The sequence below is a fragment of the Hyperolius riggenbachi genome, chromosome 10 (genome assembly GCF_040937935.1).
Source record: "Hyperolius riggenbachi isolate aHypRig1 chromosome 10, aHypRig1.pri, whole genome shotgun sequence".
Taxonomy (NCBI): Eukaryota; Metazoa; Chordata; class Amphibia; order Anura; family Hyperoliidae; genus Hyperolius; species Hyperolius riggenbachi.
Window position 1 is genome coordinate 202,348,494 of NC_090655.1, and position 27,993 is coordinate 202,376,486.

The 27,993-nt window shown below is 48.2% G+C and overlaps 1 protein-coding gene across 2 annotated transcripts; it reads right to left on the reverse strand.

The window, feature by feature from the left end:
• Nucleotides 1-1,045: 1,045 nt before the first annotated feature.
• On the reverse strand, nt 1,046-26,767 carry LOC137534251 (NACHT, LRR and PYD domains-containing protein 14-like). Of its 2 annotated transcripts, none has more exons than XM_068255659.1 (13): nt 26,671-26,767; nt 19,546-19,615; nt 14,683-16,354; nt 11,427-11,516; nt 11,166-11,336; nt 10,313-10,483; nt 9,380-9,550; nt 9,089-9,259; nt 8,678-8,848; nt 6,407-6,571; nt 3,434-3,610; nt 1,917-1,997; nt 1,046-1,578 (listed from the first exon to the last, which is right to left on the reverse strand). In XM_068255659.1, exons 2-12 carry the CDS (start codon nt 19,565-19,567, stop codon nt 1,949-1,951), a joined length of 3,030 nt encoding a protein of 1,009 aa, XP_068111760.1. In that variant the 5' UTR covers nt 19,568-19,615; nt 26,671-26,767; the 3' UTR covers nt 1,046-1,578; nt 1,917-1,948. The 2 variants fall into 2 exon arrangements, with proteins under 2 accessions (XP_068111760.1, XP_068111759.1); XM_068255658.1 differs by lacking the exon at nt 26,671-26,767 and adding an exon at nt 19,664-19,781.
• Between the last annotated feature and the right edge of the window lie 1,226 nt (nt 26,768-27,993).

Sequence of the window (27,993 nt, forward strand, 5' to 3'; positions counted from 1 at the left end):
GTGTGTATGGACAGAGAAATGGAGGTGTTCTACCCGATTGATCACACCTTTTGATTCAGACCCATCAATTTGAGCCGTGTCAAAAAAAAAACGCAAGGTTCTCAGTGATGTCAAGCCAGTCCTTCAAGGGTTATCTTACAGCGAGAGCCACTGCCACCAGCTTGGCCAGAGGTTCATCTTTCAAATGGAATAGGTGACCAAGTTGATTGACTCCTGCTGCACAGGCCTGGAGTTCTCATCTGGATTGTTGACCGACAGTTACCTCTTGAAGGTATCACTCTTACAGCAATGAACCCTTACTCTGTATCCAGCATGGATGTGCTGTGGCCTCTTACTGCTGCTGTGTATCCAGCATGAGTGTGCAGCAGTAAGGAGACCTCAGGCCACAGCAAAGGAAAGGCCTTAGGCTGCTTTGTTGTGAAGCTTCCATTTTGTCTTTTCAGGCTGAGAGCAAAGGAGGTTTAGTTTTGTCAGTCATGAGTGAGTCATGCCCCTGTGATATTTAGACCAATAGTATTAAGTCACTGTCTGGGTGTGGCCTTGCATTAGTAACTCAGCAAGGTCAGTGACCCCAGTGGCTTGTACTAGTTACTCGGCTAGGTCACAGTGACCAGTTACTGTGAGTTTTAAGTTTATGACTCAAGCCTACTCCCTCCTGAGCCTGACTAAAATTTGAGTACATGTTTGTGCATAAAGATTGTAATCTGCCTTGACCAAATTAGAGTACTGTATGTACTGGTCTTTATTCCCAGAATTCCCTGGGTTTCCTATACAGATGAGTGAAGGGTCTGGTAGATCATCAATCCCATCACTGGCCACTTACAGTACTGGTGGATCTCTGGGAAGTCCTCAAACCTTACAATTCCCTGCATGCTCTAGAACCCATTACTGGGCAATCTGCTGCCTCAATCATCAATATTCTACATCAATTATAATTATATCACCCTCAGAACCAGCATCCTAGTCTGCAGGAGCCTCCCAGCCCAATGACCACACCCCCTCAGGACCAGCCTCCCAGCCCAACGACCACACTAGAGACAAGGCATTTATTGCAAGTTTTTTTTTTTTATTTCTTTAACATCTTGCGCAAATCTAGAATAAGTTGAGGAGTAAGACAATTGAGTGAGCATCAGTCACCTGTCCTTTGCTGGGTGACAGAATTGTGAAGTAGACATGGCAGAACCATCTTCTAGTGCAAAAGCCAACCTAAATACTACACCACTAGTGTAGGGTCAGGAGAGAACACCTAGAGTGTGTAAGGCCTCCAGTATCCTATCACACAACCTGCACTGTCACCTGACCTGTCCTAACTGGGGGCTGGGGAGGATTAAACCATAAGGAAGCAGGACAACCACCAGAGAAACCGGTTACGAAGTTAAGGTGCTTGGAGTCTTTGGTTAGAGGTTCCTGGCAGTTGGTATCTTGCAAACATGTTTCTGGGTTCAGGACATCTTACAGCTCAGACCGGAGTCACCATGTTTCCTGCATCCCAGGTGCCATACAGAATGCAGAAGTAAATGAGGAAGTGTTCAAAGCGTCAAGTTTGAGAGAGGCCAATGGAACAGCAGTTAGGCGTCCCTGGAAAACAAGATTACAAGTTATTGTGCCAACATCTGGCCTGAAACACTGGTCCTCAAGGTTCAGTTTAGGCCAATCCCAATCAGTTCCACCAGCCTGCTCTAACCACTGCAGGAGCCAAGTCTTGTCCCACCACCACAAAACTGAAAAGTGCACCAGGACAGTGAGAGGGACAAGCCAACCAGCAGGGCCCTGTATAGATGGGTCTAAGCAGACAGTTTGCCTCATTTCATCCACCCACTGGAGGAAACTTCACCCTATGCAACAGGTTTTACCACTCCACAGCAATGAAAAGACTAGCCGGAGTTACCCCTTAGCAGGACAGGCTGGATAATTACCTTCAGGTGTTCCTCCTGCAGGAGATCAAGAATCACTTCTGCTTCTTATACTTGAAGTAGATGTAAGTACCATCCTCTGTCCTGCAGAGACAAAGGAAACAGAATTCAGTGTGTCCCGCAGACAGGAAGGAAGCTGTGCTCAGTGTTAGTGGGAGTGGGAGTGTCCTGCAGAGATGGTCAGGTCACTGGTGTGAGGGGTGTCTTAGAGAAGTCACTGGGGCAGCTGTTGCTCAATCTGGAGCCCCTCCCTTTTCACCTTCTGCACAATATGCTTATGCCCCATCTACACGATACGATTCTTTGTACAATTACAATTCTATTTACAATCTGATTAAATCTAACATGTCCGATTGGGATTTGATGCAATTTGATTTGCCATTGCAAAACAATCGCAAATCGAATCCCGATTGGACATGTTGGATTTAATCAGATCGTAAATAGAATCTTAATAGAATCACACAATGAATCGTATGGTGTAGATGGGGGCTTTAGGGTGAATAGCACTCCTAACACCTCCTCTGCCCAAGAAATAAACTGTCCCCTTCTGCTAATCTTTGGCCACAGCTCCTTTTAACAGGTGTGGGTCTAGTGCCCCCTATGGTGGCAGCAAGGTGTGGCAAGCCTATAGTATTCCTATGCCATGTATTGTACAGTTTAATGCATCATGTTTCTTTTCTATTCTGTTTGATGCCAGCTATAATAATTAAGATCTAATTGCTGCTTCAGATAGCTGGAGCTGCCACATGTGTGTCTATACACTTAAAGAAACCACGGACTTGCTGGAAACTTCTGTACCCTCTGATAAGACCTATTGGTATACAGGCGTTTCTGGAAGCTTCTGTGTAATGCCTATACTGCTAGGTACACAATACAATTTTGGGTTAAAATTTACCTGCCAAATAGGATTTTTTCCAACATGTCGAATCTTAAATTTTGATCGATTTTTATAAAAGTGGAAAGTTGTTTTACCAAAAGTCAAAATAAAAATTTTGATCAGAAAATTCTAACAGAAAATTGTATGGTGTGTACCTAGCATAAGATAAAATAATAAAACAGATTGTGCTACTGGGTAGCACAATCTGTTTTATTATTGTCTTAGTAAGGGATTGGGATCCTTCGACAGTGTTTGCAGCTACAGGCGCAGCGCTATTCTGTACCATACCTAGCATAAGAGCCAGGTAATCTAAGGTGTCCACGCCATACAATTCAGATTTTACGCAAATTCACTAAATCTGATCCGAGAGCCTGAAGGAAAAATGGGAAATCTGATCGTATTTTTTGAATTTTTATCGATCTGGAATTATTGGAAGTATGGTGTGTGGCCACCTTAAGAGAACTGTGCTGAGGTTAGAATGAGCAGTGTATATTCTCTCACTGGAGTCATTTTTGTGTTACTACTTGAGATGGAATAAAGATTTCGTCGAACTAGTGGTCTGCTCGTGGAGTTTAGAGGGTCGAGTGTTCAGACTGGGGCAGGAGCCACTTGGAGGCAGAGAATTGACAATGATGGCACTTACTCGTTCTTCTCCACAGTAGATGCTGGGTGGTGGAACTTCTTGCAGAGGTCATCTAAGTCAGCAGGAGGCTCTCCCTCATAGCCGAAGGAGACATCCAGCACCTCCAGGGTCTTGTTTGTATTGATGGTAGACAGGACCTCCTCTGCACATGTAGCTGTCATGGCACAATATCCCACCCTGAGGAAACAGCAAGGGTTACCGACAGACACAGGCAGCAAGACTCTGGCTGGGGCCCAGCAAGGGTTACTGATACAGGCAGCAAGGCTCTGGCCAGGCACAAGACTTCAGGCCAGCTTTTGCCATCTGTGCTTAGAATTTTCATGTTTGGCTTAGAAAAGCACTTGAGCAGCCTAATACAGGAGCAGCATGGTGGCGCAGTGGTTAGTGCTATGGCCTTGCATAGGTGGGTCCCCTGTTTGAATCCCAGCCAGAACATCTGCAAGGAGTTTATGTTCTCCCTTGTGTGGGTTTCCTCCAGGCATTTTAGTTTCTTCCCACATCCCAAAAACAGATAATGGAATTGGTTTCCCCCCCCCTCCCCTGAAATTGGCCCTAGACTATGATACATACACTACACAATATACATATGAGTATGGTATGGACTAGATTGTAAGCTCCTTCAAGGGACAGTTAGTGACAAGACTATACGCTGTACCTTTCTGCGGAATATGTCAGCGCTATATAAAGATATTAGTCCAAGTGAGCCAGCATGATACCATGCATGATACCATTCAATCAACTGTACAAAATAGCTGGGCTCCCCCTACTCAGACCATGGAGGGGCAACTGGGTGGGCCAAATCAAAATTAACCCTTACAGATGACTTTGGATAACAAAATGGACAGTCTTAATTTGACACTGCAGCATTTTTGGAGAAGCCAACCCACCAAAGCTGAGGTTTCCTCCTCAGGATTGGTTTACTCCTTGCATACTACTCAGGTTCCCTCAGGATTGGTCCCCTCCTAGCAGCAGACAATTCATGCTACTGAGGTTCCCTCTCAGGCTTGCTCCACCACTCCTAGCAGCAGGCAGACTCCTGCATACTACGTGAAAAAAAAAAAAAAAAAAAAAAAAAAAAAAAAAAAAAAGGGACCATTTGCAGCCAACCATCTATTCTCCTATATGTCCTGGGAAGGGGGACATATGCATGCTGTATGAGTGTATCTTGTATATGTTACGGCCAGAACCCGAAGTCTGGCCACTTCGGGTTCTGGCCGGTCAGTATGTGAAGTGGCCGGCTCCTGCGGCCAATGTGAGAAACGGGCTTCAGTTTCGGACTTTGGCCGGCCAGAACGCGTTGTAACTTCACGTGGCCGGCCAAGTCCTGAAGTCCCGCTCACCGCCGCCAGGAAGCCCCGCTCACCTCATCCCCTGCTGCCGCTAAGTATTCAGACCTCCGATCAGGGCGACCGTACGTTCCAGGGAGGCAGAGACAGGCATAGCAGCTGCCAGCTCACGCGAGACCCGCTGGACCCGAACACTTCAATGCAGAAGTGACGTCATTGAACACTTCTGCATATGAAGTGTATGGGTCCGGGCGGGTAGCGTGCGCGCTGCTCTGCCTTTCTCCGCCTGGTGGTCGCCCTGATCGGAGGTCTGAGTACTTAGCGGCAGCAGGGGATGAGGTGAGCGGGGCTTCCTGGCGGCTCCTCCAGCAAAGCTCCGCCAGCCCAGCAAAGCACACCCAGCTATGCAAAGCCCCCCCCCCCCTCCAACCATGCAAAGCATTTCCAGCCACAACCAGCCCAGCAAAGACTCCCCCAGCCATGCGCAGAACACCCACAGCCATGCACAGCCCCCCAGCAGAGCACCCCCTCCCCAGCCCAGCCCCCCAGCAGAGCACCCCCTCCCCAGCCCCCCAGCAAAGCACCCCCAGCAAAGCACGCCCTGCACCGCCCCCCAGCCCTGCACCTCCCCCCAGCCCTGCACCTCCCCCCAGCCCTGCACCTCCCCCCAGCCCTGCACCTCCCCCCAGCCCTGCACCTCCCCCCAGCCCTGCACAGCCCCCTCATCTGTGACTAATCACCACTGTAATTTGATCTCTCCTCTGTCACCTGACTTCCACAGCAGAGCAGGTAATTTAAAAGCACAGGATGTTAACAATGTCTTCTCCCAAGAAAGCAGGATGTAGACAGTGCAGATTTATTGCAGGATTTGTATCAGCTGTAATGAAGAAATGCTTTTCTTTAAAAAAAAAAAAAAATGATTAGTATGCTGTATCTTTCAGAGCAGAGAGGAAGTGCCATTAATGGTGCTTGACAGGACCCGGGATGTTCTGGGATTTCTGCGCTTTGGACTTTGGCCGAGTCTAGAACTGGCCGGCCAATGTCAGAAATTCCCAGCATTTTGGACTTTGGCCGACGTAAAATCGGCCAGTTCTAGAATTGGCCGATTTCTGGTTTTGGCCGTAACATAAACATGAGCTGGCTGCTTGCAAGTTAGTATGAGATGATCTTTATGTTGGTGGTTAGGCTTAATTTGATAAAGCTGCAGCATGAGAACTTGGAGCCTCCATCTTGTTCAGCATGGTTTGCTGATGTGAGTCATGCATTGCTGCTAGATCAAGGGTTAATACCACCAAGGAGACAGGACGACACAGGGAGCCCAATATATAGTGTAGCATGTTGTAAACCAGTTACTGCTACAAGACTGTTCTACTCACAAGAGTGGGTTACCACATAGGCAACCACTAAAGTCAGGTGGGGATATTAAGATCTGACCCCACTCAGGTTAAGAAGGTGCACTCTATATAGATGGAACTGGGTAACACCCCTCCAAGGGTTGACTAGAGACGACAAAGAAATTGAACAGAGGCACCAAGATAGGATATAACCACCAGTTTAAACTGTTTCTATCCTGGCACCTCTGTTCAAGTATTTTCATGAAGGGTTAACACCAATTCATGTTTCCATCAGGGACAGAAAGCAATAGCACTGCCCCTCAGCCCGGTCTGTACTACCACATGCCACTTACCGGAACTCCTGCATGGAACATCCGGGGCTCCTCAGGGCCTCACACAAAGCCTTTGTCGCTTGGTCATCAAACTGGTTTCCAGACAGCTCCAGTTTGTTCAGAGTGTGGTTTGTGTGGATGACAGAGGCGAGGTCCTCACACACTGTTAGATCACATCCATACAACCTGGGGAAGACAGAACTCATTCTGATTTCCATCTCCTTGCACTGCCCCCCAGTGTTAGATTTATGCTACAACAGCCCCACCACTGATGGGGCAAAGTCCTTAAAGTGGATCCGAGACCAAGTTTTGATGTCCCTGTTTGTCCCTTTTGGACATATTTGTTAGGGCATTACACCCTATAAATGCCTTTATATTTATTATATAATAAAAACCTAACAGAAAGCCATGCCACCTCAGCTCCTCTTAACGCTGTGGTGTTCAGTCCCAGGCTGCAAAGACTTATGGGACCTAATTATCGGGAGGAGGAGGCTTTGACTACAGGAGGCAGAGGCGGCGTTTCCATTCTGGAGCCCACGCGATACTAGCGTGAGCAGCTGTATACTGTATCAGAAGCTGCCCCCTTCCAGCAGATCAGCGTGGCATAACTCCCCTGACTCCAGCGTGGAAGTTCTCTTGTCTGCACGCAGATCCTGTAGCTCGGCCTCTGTGTTCCTGGTCTGCATGTCATGTGAGTTCACCCGACATGCAGGAAGACCAGAGCACAGAGGCAGAGTTACAGGATGGAATGCTGATAAGAGAAGACTTCCACGCTGGAGTCAGGGAAGTTACGCCGCACTGATCTGCTGAAAGGGAGGAGGGGACCAAGGCTAGCTTTCACATGTTGCCTTCCTGGGTGCAGATTGGCACACTGATGTATGCTACTCCCTGATTCCACTTCTGCCCAGGGAGAGTGACAAAAACAGGCATCCATCACTGCTGCTAGCTTCTGTGCCTGCAATGCTGCCTAGCTCATCTTTACTCAAGTCACAGGAGATGATTATGTCTCCATTCCCTGTGACTTCAGCGTGAGCTGGATCTGTCTCTCTTCTGTAATTCAGCACTCGGCAGACTTCAGTGACTCTGGCAGCTAAAGTTTCTTAGCATCCTGCCAGGTCAGAAGAGGAGGTCAAAAGGTCTTGAAGCTGCTGTGCTGCTGGGGCTGAGTCAGCATGTGGAGGAAGTAGATTGCTTTGGTAAGACACTCACCTCACTCTTTTACCCTTTCCTCTTTTGCCCCCTCACTCTGCCCCCTCACTCAGGGGGTCAGCCATGCCGACATGAGGTCTGATGTGATTGCATGCAATGTGAGGAGTGACAGCACATCTGCAGCCAGAGGTAGTGACAGGAGAGGCGTGACAGCTGTGTAAATGCTGCCTGTATTCTTCCAGTTTGTGTTCCAATACACAGCTTCTTATCACACAGGAGAGCCCCAGCACATACTGAGCATGCACGGGATTTCGGAGGCAAGGGGAGGGAGTCGGGAGTGTAGGGGAGGGAAGGGGGAGTGGAGTTTACACAGTCCGAGGTGTGTAAATAAAGATAGATTACCTGTGTAGTGATTACAAGAAGAAAATGGCAGCTCTAATTGTATAACAGGAAAATAATATTTATTTATTGATAAAGCCGTTTGCAGCTAGTTTACTGTGCAAGCCATCTAAACTAAATAAAGACAAATTACTTTTTATAGTTAGTTTTTCACCTCGGATCTGCTTTAAAGACTGCTTATGGCCACCCAAGCTATGAAGGAAGTTCTAGCAACTCTCCTGTCCCTCTTTTGGGAACCAACACTCTACAGGTTTATGTATTTATCTACTAAAAAATGTGTTGCATTGGAGAAAAAAAAAATATATAATTCTTCAATTGATAGTTTTCCCTTCATTTTAAAACAGAATGTTAGAGAGTATTAGTACATTTGATGATAAACCTCTTTGGCAGTGGGTGCAATTACAGATGAGGCAGAGGTGTGTCTTACAGCAGCACTCTTATCTCAGTGTTGCGAGGTATGGTTCTATACATAGGGGTTCCTGCATGACAAGTCCATATGAGGGGGGGAGGGGGGGGATCTGCAGATTACCAGGGGACGCTCCTTCCAAAGGAGTGGAAGGGGAATTCTTATTGAGGGTTTTAGTCTACCCCAAGGCTATTAGATGTCAGTTAACCCCCCTTTCTGTGGTTGGAGACAGCAGTGTCATCCTCAGGGGAGGAGCACCAGAGCAGTGTCACCCTCAGAGGGAGGAGAATGTCGAGCAGCAGAGCTCTGGATATTAGTTTGGAGATTTAGCAGCTCACCTCAGCTCTTTTAGGGTGCAGTTTGGATTCTTTAGGGCCTCACACAACACTTTGACTCCTTGGTCCTTAATGCTGTTCCAGGTGAGATCCAGGTGGTGCAGAGCTCGGTTGACCGTGATGACAGAGCCAATATCTTGGCAGGCATTTGGAGACAGGTCAGTGTGCTGCAAGCTGGACAGAGGGACAAGGTTAGGCTGGCCAGTATACAGTGTAGACTAGGCATGGGCAAACTCTGCCCTCCAGTTATGGAACTACAAGTCCCACAATGCATTTGCCTTTATGAGTCATGACTGTGGCTGTCAGACTCCTGCAATGCATTGTGGGACTTGTAGTTCTGTAACAGCTGGAGGGCAGAGTTTGCCCATGCCTGGTGTAGACTGAGGCTCATGTGGGGCTGTCTGAACCACTCACTTCAGTTCCTGCAGAGTGCAGACTGGGTCCCTCAGGGCCTCACACAAGATCTTCACTCCAGAGTCCTGCAGGTTGTTGTCAGTCAGGTCCAACACGGTCAGAGTGTGGTTCTTCAGAAGAACAGACTTGAAGTCCTCACAGGAATCTGATGTTATGTTGCTCTCATGTAACCTGCAGAGATCAAGACAGGATATACGAGTCCCTTTAGATAACTCCCCATTCCATACCAACCATGCATCCCCACCCGATTCCATTGGCCAGTCCACCCCAAGTGCATGACATTGACCTCACCTAAGTTCCTTTAGTGGACACCCAGGGTGTAGGAGGCCCTCACACAAGAGTTTAGCTCCAACGTCCTTAATGTCATTATCCTTCATGTGCAGGACAGTGATTGAGCGGTTGATCTTCAGAAGAGCCCCAATGTGCTCACAGCAGGAAGAAGTCAGATCAGAGAAGTCCAGCCTAGAGAAGACAGACAATGCATGACAGACCCAATGCCCAAGTCCTGTACAGCAAATCAAACTCGAGCATCACAGCTCCACCTAGTCATCTCCAGTGTGTCTGAACCACTCCCATGTAACATGAGATGGCTGACACCAAGAGGAGGAGCCTGAGCACTGCAGCTCCACCTACAGTCATCTTGAGTATGTCTGAACCACTCCCATATAACACCCCCCCCCCCCATACCCTAAAACGTGCATGTTTGCAGAAAACCAACATTCACGTGAATTATAGTATCCAGAACTCATTAAGGGACGACTGAAGCGAGTGTAATATGGAGGCTGCCATATTTACCTTCAAATACCAGTTGCCTGGCTATCCTGCTGATACTCTGCCACTCCTTTTAGCCATAGCCCCTGAAAAAGCATGCAGCAGATGAGGCGTTTCTGACATTGGCTGCATGCTTTTTTTCTGGTATTGAATCTTGCCAGCTCTGACAAACACTACTGCAGCCAAATAGATCAGCAGGGGTGCCAGCGATCTAGATAGCCTCCATATCCCTCTTGCATCACTTTCACCGAGGCAAGTAACCACGCACTGACACCACAGTTCCAGGCTAGGGAGGTCTTCAGATGTGATTAAGTTATAACCCTGAAGGGCCAGACTCCTAGTGTGGGCTATACAAAGGGTCAGATTCCACCTAGCATGGACTATACGAAGGCCTGAACCAAGCTTATTACCTCATGCTGACCTCCCACTCCCCTGCGAACCCTCAGCCCTCACCTGAGATCCTGCAGGGTACATCCTGGCTCCTTCAGCCCCTCACACAGGAAGTTGACACCAGCTTCCCCTGGGTTGTTCAGTGCCATGTCCAGCTTGAGCAGAGAGCGGTTGATTTTGAGAGCAGAGCCCAGCTCTTCACAGCAGCTTGAAGTCAGGTTACAGTCATTCAGTCTGTGGGCATAAATGATAGACATGTGGGGAAACAAGCAAGCGAAGGGCCTGAGCACACTAATGCATTGTGTCCACATAACAAAAGTTAGATGAGAAGCAGACTGGACACAAGTGCCTTCAGGGCCAGATCACACTAGCACTCTGCCAGTGGTAAACAGCCTTGTGGCTAAAGTGCACTCCATTCAAATGAATGGACAGCACCATCAGCTCAATGGAAATGTGTTCCAGTGTCAGCAACACAGGGTGCAGCACAGGTGATCATGGATGCTGCATGTAGTGTCCCCTACAAGGTATGAAGCACCACTAATGTTGCCGAAGTGAGATGAGGGTCTAACTGTCCAAGAGTCAAAAAGCCAGAGTTGTGCCCACAAAATAATTCTAAAAGCATCCTTTGCACATTTGTCCCTCCCATATTATGGCTTATACCTGCACATGCTGGGACATCCCTGCCAACTATTATTGGATCTTGGACTCTCCTGGAAAGGGGTAGACCTCTAGTTACTAAGGCAAGCTCCTTTCTCTACAGATATTCCAGTATAACACCACATTCTGAACAAGGCCAAGGAAGTGGACACCTTATGAAGCTAGCAGGTACTCAACAGGATGGGGGTCCCCAAATGAAAGGTCAAGACTTGTCTCATGACAACCCATCCTCCACCAGACCATAAAAAAAATTACTCACATCAGTTCCTGCAGGATACAGTCTTTGTGGCGTAGACCATCACATACAGCTTTCACAGCAGAGACCTCCAGGTTGTGGTGACTCAAGTGAAGTATAGTGAGAGATCGGCTGGTGGAGAGGAGAGAGGCGAGATCAGCGAAGAAGGCTGGGGTGACCACACACACATGGAACCTGCAGGAAGAAGAGACAGTTCATGCTGTGTGCCTTCAAAAAGGCTTCCCCCACCCAAGAGATACTGGCTAGAAAGGAGGCTCAACTTACTCAAGTTCTTTGACTTTACTGTTTGTGTTGGACAACCATGAAGACTTTCCTGGCAGCTCCAGGTCTTCAGCAAATCCACAGCGTGTAAATCTAGGAGAAATAGGCAACACCAAAAGGTAAAAGTTCAGGCCTGAAACTTTTCCCACACCATAGAGTCCCCATCACTATGTTCACTAGTTTAGCCATCAGTGCAAAGTCACCAAAAAAAAAAAAAAAAAAATTCCAACAGGACAGACTGAGGGTTCTAATAACCCATCAGTTTGTTGCCGTCTGATCAATCCTCATTTCTGGTGTCAGGAATGAGGAGAGTGTAAAGTAAAGATATACCCTAACACCATGCAAACTATGGGTCAGGACAGGGTTGGTTGGGTTCTGTTCAGACATGATGTTCTACCAAACTTAAAGGGAACCAGAGATGGGAAAAAGAAAGATTTAGTACATACCAGGGGATTCCTTCAGCCCCACATGTTGATTGCTCCCACGCTGCCGTCCCCTGCTACAAGAACCAGGTCGCACAACTGACTTAATATCGGAGCCAGGCTATGCAGGAGAAGTGCGCCCTCTACGCATCTCCTGCGGCCACTGGAGAAATATGCAGACAGCGCACTTCTTACGCTTAGACTGGCTCTGACAGACAGAAGAGCGGGGACCCGTTCTCATAACTGCAGCCAGCAGAGGATGGCGGCATGGGAGTGTTCGGAGTGTATGGGGCTGGAGGAAGCCCTATGTATAAAGAGTTTGCTCTTAATCTCTGGGTCCCTTTAAATAGCACTCCTCCCTAGTCCTAACTGCCCCTGTGAGCAGTACATGGTGTGCCAGACGTGTAGAACATAAACCCAGGCACATCCCCACAAGTACATAAGCTATTAGGGAGGTGCTTAAGGGGTGGGGCCAGCAATACAGCAAGAGAGTAATTCCTTTGCACTCACAGAAGTCATCCAGGCACCACTGCTATCCCTACAGCTAAGGGAAAACTGGGGTCGGTTGGTACTAGAGATTATATTATCTTGTGTAGTCACCTACACTGCAGAGGTATCCCAATAATTGTAGGTGTCCTAACTAGCCCTGTAACATGCATAGTGCAGACATGCAAACCCATCTAAAGATAACAGCACATCCCGACGTCCTCTCCTGGGACTGGTAGCCCCCTTGTGAGTTTGGTCTGATAGTCTAACAATACATCCATGGCTGCAGACAGCGAACAAGAACCATGCAGCAGCCAAGTAGCAGCAAACTTGTACCCTCCTGCCTAAAAATAGAGACTGCCCCAGGTCACAGCACCCACAGACTGCCCAAGGTCATGGAATAGTGCTCAATCCTGAGGCAATTCCTTCAGTCCCAACATCCAGCTGTGAAGCAAACCTCACTCAAGGACCAGAGGTCAGTGCTCATTTAAGTACCAATAAATATAAGCAAACTGATGCAACCAATAGGAGGGTGCTGGAGCCAAATCTTTGGTTGGGATAAGGCGCATCATCGCTGCTGACAGCAAGATGAGGTCTCTGTGCACAGCCAGGCTGCAATAGAGCAGTTTATGGGCCGGGCTGCATTTGCTCCTCTGGCTGTCTCCATTGCCCCCTTTGCTCCCACTGCCTCTGTCTGGCCTCACTTCCTTATTGGTAATTTGACCACCCAGAACAGCCCTGGATACATGCCTAAACAGGCATTGAGAAACTGTGCAGAGCAAAGCTGAAAGATCTCACCATCCTCCTGCACAAGTCCCGGCAGCGTTAGTTACTATTCCCCCTCCAGGCCACCATAGACTCAGGAGGAAAGATGCAATTTGGCTGTCAGCTATTGCTGGTGTCCAATCTACACCTTTTTTAATGGTAATATGGGCTCAGTCTTCTGAAGGCACCCAAATTACTGTCTGCTAGAATGTTAACTAACATTACAGCCTACGGTGTGCCCAAGATTCCCTAGGCTGTCATTTTTTATAGCAACCCCTGTAGGAAAGCAATGGCACTCCCCATAAACCCCATGGTGAAGATGGAATCTCCTCCTTGGAGCTCAGATTGGAGCTAACCTTGACCAGGTAGCGGATGCCGGTGCACTTTCTCTGCAGGTCCACCACTCCTGCAATACGAATACTCCACCACTAGTAGAAAAAGGCACTCCACAGGCTTCAAACTTGCGTTTGTAATTTATTGAGCAAGACACACTACATGTTACGGGTCTCCTGACCCTTCCTCAAGTGAGGAAGGGTCAGGAGACCCGTAACATGTAGTGTGTCTTGCTCAATAAATTACAAACGCAAGTTTGAAGCCTGTGGAGTGCCTTTTTCTACTAGTGGTGGAGTACCCCATGGTGAAGAACCTGCAGGCTTTTTGAGCAACCCCTGTAGGAAAGCAATGGTACTCCCCATAAACCCCATGGTGAAGAACCTGCAGGCATTTGACATGTAAGCCACCCACCAACCAGAAATTGTGGCAATGAGGCAGGACAGCGGCAGAAGCCCACAGCAGAAATGTGAGTTACTGTAAGGGCCCATTTCCACTATCGCGAATTCACATGCGTTTTTCGCATGCAAATTTCCATAGCAATAGAATGGGACGGTTTTCACTTGTCAGGATTCCTTTGTGTTTTTCTGTGCAGAAAAAATTCGCATGGCAGAGCCATCAGAATTCGCATACTGCTATGCAAAGTGCATACAATGTATTTATTAGGAAATTCACATGAGGTTTGGGTATGTGAATTTGCATAGAAACAATGGGAAAGCATACCAGCACTGCCATGGTTAAATTCGCATACATAGTCATCCATGCGAATTCACATGAAAATTCGCATAGACCCGCATGCAAAATTTGCATCCGCATGTGATTTTTTACTGCGCCCATTTGCAACGCACAAGTGGAAATGCAGCCTAACACATCTGTGGTAGCTGCAGACCAGTGTTCTCCCCAGGCTCTTTTAGCCAGGTGCTCCGGCTAGTTTTGGTGAGCACCCGGCTGTCATTGGTTCACCTCCTATGCTGTAAGCCGAACTGCACAGAAGCACCAGCCCTGCATTCTCTTATCTTGCCCCACCTGGCTACTTTTTCATGCCACCTAGCTGGGAAAAAAAGTTGAGGAGATCACTGCAGTCTGTGTGGACAGTGACATCTGGTCCATGTTGGGGTGAGAGGGCTGCATCTTGTGGCTACAGGGATTGCCTCTGGATCAGGCAGTGTGTCATGAAGTAGACCAGACTTTTCTTCATGTCTGAGAAGCTACACCTAAAAGCTCCCACCTCATCCCATTAGTGTTACAATACTTACGAGAGCTTTGGAGCACCATGGAAGAGGGTGGACAGCAGCTGCAAGTCATTGGGTCTCATCAGGAAGTCTTCCAGGCTCATGGAGTTCTTGCCATCCTTGAAACAGTAGAGCAGTTCTCTGGTACAGATGGTCTCCATTGCCCTAGAGTAAAAGCCTAGTTCAACCACAGGGTTTTCAATGTTAAGCAATCTTCTGAATACACCATCATCCTGGGCTTCATAGAGACAAGAAAGGGCAGCACTGGGAATTCTGGAGCACTTTCCACCAATCAGCCAGTTTTCCACAGCACCTTTAGCCTTCAAGGAAGCATTACACCCAATGCTGCTTGCCAACTCCTTCAACTGACCATTGTGGAGAAGACCAAAGAGGAACCTTACAGGGGCAACCAAGAATGGGTGATTTTCTGCCAGATAACTGATGGATTTTTCCTTGCATACTCTTGGGAGGAAAGAGTCACCTTTCACACCACTGGTCTCCTTATCCTCAGCTTCTTGTCCCAACACGTAGTACAAGGCAGCAAAGAACTCCTGAAGACTCAGGTGAATGAAGCTGTACTTGGATGGGGCCTCCACATCCTGCTGAAAGAGGGTGGCATTTGGAAAAACAAAGGCTACATCTGTGATGGACAGCCCATGCCTTGTTAGATCCTCCTCTTCAAACAATGTTTTGTGATTCAGGACCCCTTCATTGGCCAAGGCAGACAGTTTCTTCAGACAGGCCTCTACAGGCTTGCCACTGGCATGACCTTTCAGCAAGCTCTGGACATACAGCAGATAAACTGAAGTCAGGGTTTTACAGTTTGCAGAGACAATTTCCTTCATCCCAGCCTTCAGGACAGTACAGACAAGCTGACAGGTCAAAGGTACAGCACAGAAGCTCCACAGAACCCCATTTTCTTTTAAGACAGAAAGAGCCTGGTCTGCCTGATCTTTTTCAGGAAAAGACTGGTGAAAATATTTCTCAATCTCATTCTCTGAGAGTCCCAGAAGTTCAATGGAACAAGGATCATTAACCACGTCTTTGAGCTTTTTCAATGACAAGGATGATGAAGAGATGATCAGTGGGGTCTCACTGAGGACATCTTTGTTGAACCAACATCTCAGGAAAGTATCTTTGTGTGTCTCCAGGAAAGGGTCTTCATAGTCATCATAGTCATCTTCCAGGGTCCAATGGAGCTCATCAAATCCATCAATCAGGACAAGAATCTTGGTGGGTTCTTCAAAAATGGACTTCATCACATCCTGTGGACATTCTAGCTTGCATGTTTTCGACACTAGTTTGGTAATGTTGATGCTACCATCAATCTGATTGAGATCTTTGCTGCTCATATAGAACACAAAGTTAAACTTGTCCTTATATAGGACTCCAGAGACCCAGTCCAGCATGATCTTCTGTAAGGTGGTTGTCTTACCTATCCCATGAGGTCCAAACAAGACTAGGTTCCTGGGGACAAAACCAGTGCTGTCTGCAACAAAGAGGTCCTGGACAGAAGATGGGGAATATCGGTCTGAGGGCTTTCTGACTTCAGCTTGTTCCAGCAGAGTGCCAGTATGAGGAATGGTTCGGCCTTCCTCTCGAAGAACTTGAAAGGGTCGGAGTCTGGGATAGCTTCTCTCCAGCCCAGCAACCTGCTGGAGGCCACCCTTCACTGCCAGGAACTTCGATTTCCAGTCTAAGTAGGAGAAAAAACAAACAACCCTTTGTTGGAAAAAACTTGAGTATGCAACAAGTAAATTTTGCTTCACAAAGTCACTACTGTCTACATATGAGGCAACCGAGGTGAGGAAGCACAAGGCAGAGCCGGCTACAGAGGGGCTACATGGCTACAGCTAGCAGTGGCGGCTACAGAGGGGCTACAGCTAGCAGTGGCGGCTACAGAGGGGCTACATGGCTACAGCTAGCAGTGCAGGCTACAGAGGGGCTACAGCTAGCAGTGCAGGCTACAGAGGGGCTACATGGCTACAGCTAGCAGTGCAGGCTACAGAGGGGCTACATGGCTACAGCTAGCAGTGCAGGCTACAGAGGGGCTACATGGCTACAGCTAGCAGTGCAGGCTACAGAGGGGCTACATGGCTACAGCTAGCAGTGCAGGCTACAGAGGGGCTACATGGCTACAGCTAGCAGTGCAGGCTACAGAGGGGCTACATGGCTACAGCTAGCAGTGCAGGCTACAGAGGGGCTACATGGCTACAGCTAGCAGTGCAGGCTACAGAGGGGCTACATGGCTACAGCTAGCAGTGCAGGCTACAGAGGGGCTACATGGCTACAGCTAGCAGTGCAGGCTACAGAGGGGCTACATGGCTACAGCTAGCAGTGCAGGCTACAGAGGGGCTACATGGCTACAGCTAGCAGTGCAGGCTACAGAGGGGCTACATGGCTACAGCTAGCAGTGCAGGCTACAGAGGGGCTACATGGCTACAGCTAGCAGTGCAGGCTACAGAGGGGCTACATGGCTACAGCTAGCAGTGCAGGCTACAGAGGGGCTACATGGCTACAGCTAGCAGTGCAGGCTACAGAGGGGCTACATGGCTACAGCTAGCAGTGCAGGCTACAGAGGGGCTACATGGCTACAGCTAGCAGTGCAGGCTACAGAGGGGCTACATGGCTACAGCTAGCAGTGCAGGCTACAGAGGGGCTACATGGCTACAGCTAGCAGTGCAGGCTACAGAGGGGCTACATGGCTACAGCTAGCAGTGCAGGCTACAGAGGGGCTACATGGCTACAGCTAGCAGTGCAGGCTACAGAGGGGCTACATGGCTACAGCTAGCAGTGCAGGCTACAGAGGGGCTACATGGCTACAGCTAGCAGTGCAGGCTACAGAGGGGCTACATGGCTACAGCTAGCAGTGCAGGCTACAGAGGGGCTACATGGCTACAGCTAGCAGTGCAGGCTACAGAGGGGCTACATGGCTACAGCTAGCAGTGCAGGCTACAGAGGGGCTACATGGCTACAGCTAGCAGTGCAGGCTACAGAGGGGCTACATGGCTACAGCTAGCAGTGCAGGCTACAGAGGGGCTACATGGCTACAGCTAGCAGTGCAGGCTACAGAGGGGCTACATGGCTACAGCTAGCAGTGCAGGCTACAGAGGGGCTACATGGCTACAGCTAGCAGTGCAGGCTACAGAGGGGCTACATGGCTACAGCTAGCAGTGCAGGCTACAGAGGGGCTACATGGCTACAGCTAGCAGTGCAGGCTACAGAGGGGCTACATGGCTACAGCTAGCAGTGCAGGCTACAGAGGGGCTACATGGCTACAGCTAGCAGTGCAGGCTACAGAGGGGCTACATGGCTACAGCTAGCAGTGCAGGCTACAGAGGGGCTACATGGCTACAGCTAGCAGTGCAGGCTACAGAGGGGCTACATGGCTACAGCTAGCAGTGCAGGCTACAGAGGGGCTACATGGCTACAGCTAGCAGTGCAGGCTACAGAGGGGCTATATGGCTACAGCTAGCAGTGCAGGCTACAGAGGGGCTATATGGCTACAGCTAGCAGTGCAGGCTACAGAGGGGCTATATGGCTACAGCTAGCAGTGCAGGCTACAGAGGGGCTATATGGCTACAGCTAGCAGTGCAGGGTACAGAGGGGCTATATGGCTACAGCTAGCAGTGCAGGGTACAGAGGGGCTATATGGCTACAGCTAGCAGTGCAGGGTACAGAGGGGCTATATGGCTACAGCTAGCAGCACCAGGTATAGAGGGGCTATCCTGGAGCATCTCTTCTTGCCCTGTTCACATTCTGCTCTACTAAATATTACCAGCACACATTAATACATCTCACACACGTGGCTGGGGACAATCATTGTGGCCACTTCTATCCTGGTTCTGCTGGGCCAACAGCAGCAAGACTGACAGTCATAGATGGGAGTCTGAGCAGCCCCCCAGTAGGTGAACTAGTTAATGATGCCCCCTGCAGAGCACATTTACAAACCTCTAAAGGTTCTGATGCCTTTAAAGTGCACCTGAACTCTTGCACAGGACAGAAGGAAAATAGGGAAATACACCCTGTATGCATTTAGAAAGTTAAGCCGTCTAATCACAAGTTGTAATCTGATCTCTTCTGTGTCACATGACTGCCTATGGCAGATAAGCCCACTTGAAAGCACAGGATGTTAATATGTCTGCTTCCATAAATCAGGAAGTAGAAAGTGCAGATTATACGATTTGCATCAGTAACAAAAAGGTTTCTGTAAAGGTTATGCTGTTCTGGATCTATAGGGCTGGTTCAGACGGGCGTTTTTGTGGCGTTTAACGCAGCGTTTCTTGGGATCTACTGCCATCCCATGCAAGTGAATGGGAGCATTTAGAGCTGGCTTTTGCAGGCTCTCATGAAAGCCTGGCAGTAGATCCCAGCGTTGCGTCTAGTCTCAAAAGCAACATGCTGCTTTCAGAGGCAGTACACGCGAGGAAACAATAGCAGAGACCAGAACTGCTAGCCTTGAACGCTTTTCAAAAGCCTTCAAAAGCTAGCTTTTAAACGCTGGCGTTTAAACGCTGGCGTTTGAACGCAATGCCAAGCAAAAGCTCAGCAGACGCCTGTGTGAACCAGCCCTAAAGCAGAGGGGAAGTTCTGCATTTAGGCCCACTTAAATGACTTGTGAAAACCCATCTCTGACCTCACATGATGTTCTGGCTCATCTCCAGTAATGGACCACCTTCTACCCCATATTCCTAGTGCCAAACCTTACAGAGTCAGTGAGATGCCATCTCAAGACTGCATCCAACTATAGTGGACCAAATCTGGTGGAATATGATAGGTCCACATACAAGCAAAATACGGCTTACATGAAAGCGGGAAATATATGGAAACTCATTGTCAATCTGGGCAAGAGAAGGTCAAGTCTCCAGGCCAAGAGAACTTGATTACCTTTCACAGCAGCTTCTGCCATGGTGCTCAACCAGACTGATCACAGGACTGAAGGAAGCACTGACCACACCTGGAAGAGAAACAAAAACAGTCAGAGGGGGAATGTAAGGAACCTCACCACCACAAGCAAGACAGCTCTTTATCCAGCTAACCACCATCGCTAATCTTGAACATCCACCAGCCTGAGGTCTGTATAGCCAAGAGGATGTATCCCAACACTGGCCAATATATCCACCAGTCTGAGGTCTGCAAAAACAAGTTGTATGTTGGCAATTGTAAAGCTACAGCCTCACAGATGGCAAACAACCAGCGTAACTGGAATGCAAGTCAAAACCATCTCAATGGCCATGTGTACAAGCAGCTTGACTACAGACCCATATGTAGGATCCCTGTGTCACGATTTCGCAAATGCCATTGCGGCAAGTGCATGTAAATTGCGCACAAAATCGGTTCTGGAGTACCCCTTTAAATTCATTAGCCTGCTGTTAGAAAATGTGTGTTTTCCTATCTCACAACCCCTGCACTGGGGGAATGTGAGTGCTTGTTTACACTTCCTGAAGATCCCCAATAAAACCCTAAAACCAAAGCCATTTAGATAGCACACAAATCTTCAAAGGCGATACTAGCTAGGCCTGGACAAACAGGCCAGGTCGAAAACTCATTAGGACCCATTCACATTCCTGCATCTAGCCTGAGTTGAGTTAGAGGGTTAGAGAGAATGACTTACCTGGATATGAAGGAATAAGTCATTCAGACATTTTACTAAATTAATCAGTTTTCTGTCGAGGCTAGCCATTACAAAAATTAGCAGACCATTATTAGTAATGATTTGTGTGTGGTAGAACCAATCAGAACGTTCCTACCATTATCCGAAAACCACCAACAGTGTGATTTGCCTTGGGATACCACAAGATGCACATGTTTGGTATCTGTGTGACACAGAACGCTAGAAGCGCGCCTGTGTCACTCACTGCAGGTTTTGGTCGGATGTTGCCGAGCTAGGATCATTCCAGTAATTTCCTATTCTTTCTGCTTGTCATGACAAAGGGCGGGAGAAGGTATACAACACCCATCTCCTTTTACAACTCCGCCCTCTGGCAGAGCAAGAGTTAAAACCAACAATGCTGGACAGAGAAAAAGTCTTTTGCCCAGCCATCCTGTACCATCACAGATTTGGGCTGGATAAAAAGGATTAATACCTATTCTGCAGAACTTTCTAGAATTGGACTACATATCTCTGTGGGACTTACCGCAAAGGACATGGTAACTTGACAAACTGCTCAGACTAGTCAGCTATTTTCATATTGAACCCTTATTATTTCTGTATCCATTTGTTTCTATTGTTATATTTTGTTCTGCATTATTTCTTTAAACAATTTAAAAATCGTTCGTCTAAGTGCTGTTCTGAAACAAATCTCCGCCAAAAGAATTCACATCTTCAGAGAGACATGTTACCATAACTGTTTTGATATTAAATATTGTTAGTTTTGCTATCTCTAGAAAGGTTGTCTAATTAACCTTTTCCTACAGGATTTAGCTAGAGTTAGAATTAGCGCATTCGCACGCTTTTATTGTGGATTGGTGGCAGCGGCCTGGCCTCTATATGAGAGCACAGATTGTTTCGATTGTATATACAAAATTGAAATTGGATTGTGTGTGGACTCACCAACCAATCCAAAAGGTTACTTTGCCTGCAGTTCTGACTGCCTTCAGGATTCCCTCAGGGTCTGAGGCTTTATGGTAAACTGCAGCAAAGGGAACAGGAATTGGTGGGTGACTGCGCATACATCACACCCTGCAGGGCCATCTTCTGTAGCTCTGTACACGTTAATGTATTTCTAGTAAACAAAACACTTAGAGACACTGAAGCGAAAAAAAATATGATATAGTGAATTGGTTGTGTACTATGATTACTAGAAGATTAGCAGCAAAGAAAATATTCCCATTTATTTTCAGGTATATTAGTGTTTTTTCTAACATTGCATCATTCTATAATATGTGCAGATTAAACACTCAGCATTCAAAATGATTCTTTCAGAGCAGTCTGAACTAATGACATCCCCTCTGGCAGAGAAAAAAGTAAATAGTCCAGGAACAGTTGAGATCATTAAAGTCAGATAACAGCCCTCTCCATGACTTTGAAAGTCATAGAGCTTAATGGCTTGTTTGCATAGAGATAGCAACTGGAGTTTCTTAAGGGCTGGTTCAGACGGACGCTTGCAGAGCGTTTACAGCCAGCGTTCAGGGCTTGGTGTTAGGGCTGGTTCAGACGGACGTTTGCAGATCGTTTACAGCCAGCGTTCAGGGCTTGGTGTTAAACGCTCCCATTCAAGTGAATGGGAGCGTTTGTACCAAGCTTTCAAGCGCGTTTACACAAACGCGGCGTTTGGGTCCCGATTTTCCCTGGCGTTCAAGGAGCCCCTGGAAGCTACATGTAGCTTCCAGGGGAGGTTAACCACGACGGCTAATGTCCCCCTAGGGGAAGAAAAAACGCGACCGCATCCAAACGCACACGAACGCTGCTGAACGCGACGCCAGCAAACGCAACGCCTCCAAACGTCCGTCTGAACCAGCCCTTAAACGCTCCCATTCAAGTGAATGGGAGCGTTTGTACCAAGCTTTCAAGCGCGTTTACACAAACGCAGCGTTTGGGTCCCGATTTTCCCTGGCGTTCAAGGAGCCCCTGGAAGCTACATGTAGCTTCCAGGGGAGGTTAACCGCGACGGCTAATGTCCCCCTAGGGGAAGAAAAAACGCGAACGCATCCAAACGCACACGAACGCAGCTGAACGCGACGCCAACGAACGCAACGCCTCCAAACGTCCATCTGAACCAGCCCTAACTCTTCCTGTACTGGAAACAATTAGACTGATGTATCTGATCTTAATGTTTTATTTCTTAGCTGTACTACACATACAAATCATATCAATTTTTTTTCGCTTCAGTGTCTCTTTTAAGTGGACATCTCAGCTGACATGATGTACAGTAATGCAGTATAGTAAATATGCTGGTAACATCTGAAGTGCAAGATCACATTACAAATATCAGGAAGTCTGACCATTCTCCAGCACCCTTATCTGATGGCATGAGAAGCCCCCTGACCATTCAACACCCCTTCCTCCTATTTCTTGGGAAACTAGGGTTTCCACGTTACCTGTTTTTGGGGGTGAGATGGGTGGGGTGACAGCAGCAGGCGCACGAACAGCAGGGATAAATACTCACTTGCTGGCAGGTCCTCCACACGTGTACTGGCTTCTTCCTTCCTCCCTCCATTTCCCTGAAACAGCTGTTACAAGGAGATGGAACGCAAAAACAGGAAGCCAGTAGAGTGTGCAGGACTCACTGGTAAGTGAGTATTTGTAACCCCTGTCACTGCTTCCCCATAGGATCTATACTATGGCCACCTACTACTGACTACCTATACTGCAGCCACTTATCCCTGGCTACCTATGCTGCACCTACCTATTACCGGCTACACATGCTGTGGCCACCTACTACTGGCTACACCTATCCCTGGCTACCTATGCTGCGGCCACCTACACCTATCCCTGGCTACCTATGCTGTGGCCACCTAATACTGGCTACACCTATCCCTGGCTATCTATGCTGTGGCCACCTACTACTGGCTACACCTCTAACACCACCAGGACTTTTGCAGGAGCAGGGCGAGCCTTTTTATAATTTTACCCGGCACCCCAAATTTCCCAGCAGCTTAATCATACGTATGCTGAGGGAGTGGGGCACCCCACACTGGGATGGGGGCCCAAATTGTATGATACCATATACTGTAATACAGTCGTACCACAGTACTGTTAGACATACTGTGGAATTTCCTACCATTGAAACCCTTAAAACCAACCTGCAGCTCTTCCTTCTGGGAGCCAGAGGATCCCTGAAAGGGAAACCTGCTAGACAAGCATCCCAGAGTGCCTTTGTTTTATTACAGCGGACCTGAACTCAGGCCTTCCTCTCAGCTCTAAGATATGCAGCAGCATAATAACCTTTAAAGACAGACATCTGATACAAGTCCTGCAATAAATCTGCATTGTGCCCTTTCCTCAGCACCCAACTCCCATTCCCTCGTTTCCATGCTGAGCAGATACAGTAAAATCTCAGAGTAAAGTCAGTCCTTTGGTCACAGCAAGTGTCTGTATAAAAGTGGCCACTAATTATCCAATCTTACCATTTCTACGTAATATAAGTATCCATTCATTATATTTTCCCTTATACTATATAGATTTGGCAAAGGTTGGATAATTAGTGGCCACCATACCATGTATGACCAATTCTGATATAATGAACTACTTTTCCTGGTCCCTTGGAGTTTACTATAAATGGATTCTACTGCCAACCACATACAGGCAGACAGGGCTATACACTAGACAGTAAACAGTATTGTCTCCAGGCATGCAGTTCCTGAAAAACACTGGGGTCTGTGAGCAGAGATATGGGGGCCCCTGGAACAGCCTAAAGTCATGTGAGCCATGTCACAGGCATGGACATCTGAACAGGAGGAGGGGCCTGCGAAGCACTGGCAGGTACTCTTTAGAATAAGTGGTCAGTAGGCTTGTTACACACCAGAAGCAAGGCACCTCCTTACTATGAGAACATGGTACTCCATGCCCTTCTGTATGAAGTAAGGTGAATCAGGCTCCACTCCCCCCCTCTCCATTCTTCCTGCACAGACTGGCATGTCTTGTGGGAGGAGCCACCAACATGGTAAGAGCTCACTGCCAGCTAACCACCTCCCTGGCACTAGAAGCAGTGGTTACTGCCAGTCTTGCTTTGCTGTACTTAACCCTGTTATGGCAAAACATACAAGTCATCACTAAACACAACCCTCTGAAGGACTAGTAATATGCTCTGATAGCAGATCTGAGGGGGATCCCACCACAGGCTGGGGAACCCTACTGTATGAGAAATGCAACTCCTCCCCTATTACACCTAATGGATCCCAACTCCTTTACAGCATGCATGACCACATGTGCACAACCAGAGGAAGGATAAGAGCTACAGATTGGGAAAGCATGAATTCCTTACAGAAGCCCATGTTCCCCCATCCCTGGCCACAGAGCATTGACATCTCCCCTACTATGTGGCCAGATGTTCTAGTTCCCCATAAGGCAAGCTGAAGGTTAGCAGAGATCAGTTTACCTAGAGGGAGCAGGCTGGAGGAGGCCCCAGTGTTACATAGATCTGCGTTACACACTAGTAGTCCTACAGGGCTGAAATTCAGCCACAGATTGGTTACACCTTCCTCAGCACACCACCCCTCCCAACTTGTGGAAACATTCCTCACTAACCAGCTGAGGACAGGACCTGTGGCACTGCCAAGAGGAGGAGGATGGGCAGACAGAATTTCCTAATTTTACATCAGCTGAATGCAAGTAAACTGGAAGCCATGACTCATCTCCCCCACACAACCCCCCTTACTTTACACAGCACTGTTCTACAGAACCTCAGCTGGTCTTGTCAAGACCTCTACATGTCTTCAACATGAGGTGTCCGGAAGCATAGCCAGTTTCACCAAGACCTGCCAGGAACCACTTCTGACCAGCTCAAGCCTCATCAAGAGGACCTGTCATAACCCACAACCAAATGACCACCCACCTAAAAATGCCAATTCTGAGAGGCTTTGCTTTCCATGTGAAACAAAATTCCCAACCACTACATCCCAGAGGTGATCCATGTACTTACCAAGGCCTTTGCCTGATCACCACACTACTGTCTACCCTCAAACCAATGCTGCTCAACACCCTTAACCACACTAGTGCCCAGCAACCCTTACCCATGCATCACTACTGTGCATCCCAAACCACTGCTGCCTAGCAACCCCTTTACCCAAACAAAGCACTACTGCCTAGCAACCTCCTTACCCAAAAACTGCATAATTGCCTAGCAACCTTACCCAAACATCATGCTGCTGTCAGCAGTGAAAATTGGATAGGAGAAATAGTGAATGTTTCTGTGAAGGGACATTAGGCCAACAGCCAAGGACTATACTACAAGAGAACAGTCAAGACAGACTAAACCATGCGGCCAGCATTAGGCCATCACATATAGCACTGGAACAGGTGAAATAGTGGGCCATCATACACGAGGACCATACCACGGGGGGGGGGGGGGGGGGGGGAAGGTATAAGGCAGAGAGGGGAACAGTATTGGGGTATACACATGGACCATACCACTGTAGCAGTATAAGGAAGACAGGGCAACAGTATTGGGCTATCATACACAAGAAGCATACCATTGGGGCATCATATCACTAGGGACAGGATAAGGCAGACAGAGGTACACTATTGGGCTATTATAAGGCAGACAGTAAGAACTTGGGTAACACAAGGACAATGCCAATAGGGGCAGCAGTGTTCTCCCCAGAAATTTTCTAGTTGGGTGGAAAGAAAAAGTAGCCAGGTGTCATGAAAAAGTAGGCGGGAGGGGCATGATGAGAGAATGCAGGGCCAGCATGTTTCCACACTACTCTGCTTGCAGCAGAAGAGGAGTTGACAGCCAGGTGCTCTCCAAAACTAGCCGGGTGCAGCACCCAGCTAAAAACCTGGGGTAAACACTGAGGCAGTATAAGGCAGACAGGGGGAACAGTATTGGCCTATCATACACAAGGACCATACCACCAGGGGCAGTATAAGGCAAACAGGGGAACAGTGACACATTAGTAGGTTTTGTTACACATGATCTTTAAGTACAAAACCCCATCACACTCCATACAACTAGGGAGGGGCAAATACATGCAAATCAGTCCAAGGCTCACATCACCCGCTTCATATAAATGCACATATCAAATAATACACATAACCCACCCCATACACACAAACTCCATCCAAGACCCCCCAATACACATCAACTCCATCAAAGTCCCCCCTTCCCCCCATATACATGCATAAAAACTTTTAACGTATCACCAACCTAATACAGCTCATATGCATAGAAACTCCATCCAAGCTCCCCCCACCCCACAAGTGACAGCTAATATATACACATTACTATATACTCACACAATTACATATACACACACGTTATATATAGTTATTGATATACACACAGTATTATATAGTCACAAATGTTATATCGAGTCATTGATATACACACGTATGATACAGACACTTACATGCACCAGCCCCCACAGCTCAGCACAATCTCCCCTCCACCACTCTGCCGGGACTACCCGCCTCTCCCCACTATATATACCCCTCCTGACACGCCCCCGCCCCCTACACTCCTACCTCCGGGCACATGGCGCGGGCACACCCACGTCACCCGCAGCACGTGCTGCACCCAACCCAGACTACACCTCCCGGCATGCACCTGTGCTGACTGCCCGACTCCGCCCACCCGCCTGTGTCTGCAGACTTAACCCTGCCCAGCCTCATCCACCCACCAGTCTGACTCCACCCCAATACTCCGCCTACCCGACTGTGTCTCTGCAGACTTCATACTGCCCGACCGTATCCACCCACCAGCCCGACTCCACCCCCAGACTCCCACCCGCCTGTATATCCACTGACCTCATACCACTTGACCCCGCCCCCTGAGCTGTGCTCGTGTACATACTAGATATGGGAAGTTCGGATCTTTTCAATGATCCGGATGATTCGAATCGGATCATTGAAAAGATCCGGATCTTTGATCCGAATCTCGGATCATTTTACTAGGGAAGCATTCGGGGGTGAAATGACTAGCAGGACAGGAGAAGGGGGTGGACACAGAGAAGGGGAGAAGATGGACAGAGGGCAGGGAGTGGGCAGAGAAGGGAGGAGGGACGAGCAGAGAGCAGAAATGTTTGTTTGCACACAATACCCACATGCTGCAATCATATGCTTTACATGTATTTCACCTATATGTTCATCTGTATACTCTGAATGCAAACTTCGCACAGTGAAAGAAAGCATTCCCCAAAGCATTCCCAGAAGTGAAGTGCAGCTGTTTAGAGCGAGTGCAGGAGGATCATATTGCACAGCAATCACAGTGCCTGCAAAGTTACTGAGCTGTGCTGAGCCAAGTTTCCAATGTGTTCACTGTGCACAACTACGGAACAGACAGCCTATAATGAGCAGCATATTATAGCCAGTATGTGTGCTCTACACATATCTGGCAGTGGCACCCATGTCCCCTCTCTCTCATCTACCTGTCCCTGCAAGGCTGCCTCCCCTCCAACAGAGCAATCCATCTCTGCTCTGCTTCCAGGACCCTGAGAGGGGGCGTGTCGCTCCTGGGCCCGCCCCTTTTACGATCCGAATCACTCATTTTGATGATTCGGATGATTCGACTCACAAAATAGATTCGGATCAAAGATCAGAATCGTTCATGATCCGAACAACACTAGTACATACTGCAGGCTATGACTATGAAGTTGTCAGCAGGGCCGGTGTTGTGTCTGATTACGCTGCCTGTGGATTTGCGCTGCCCCGCATGCGCAGTAGGAGACTATGCG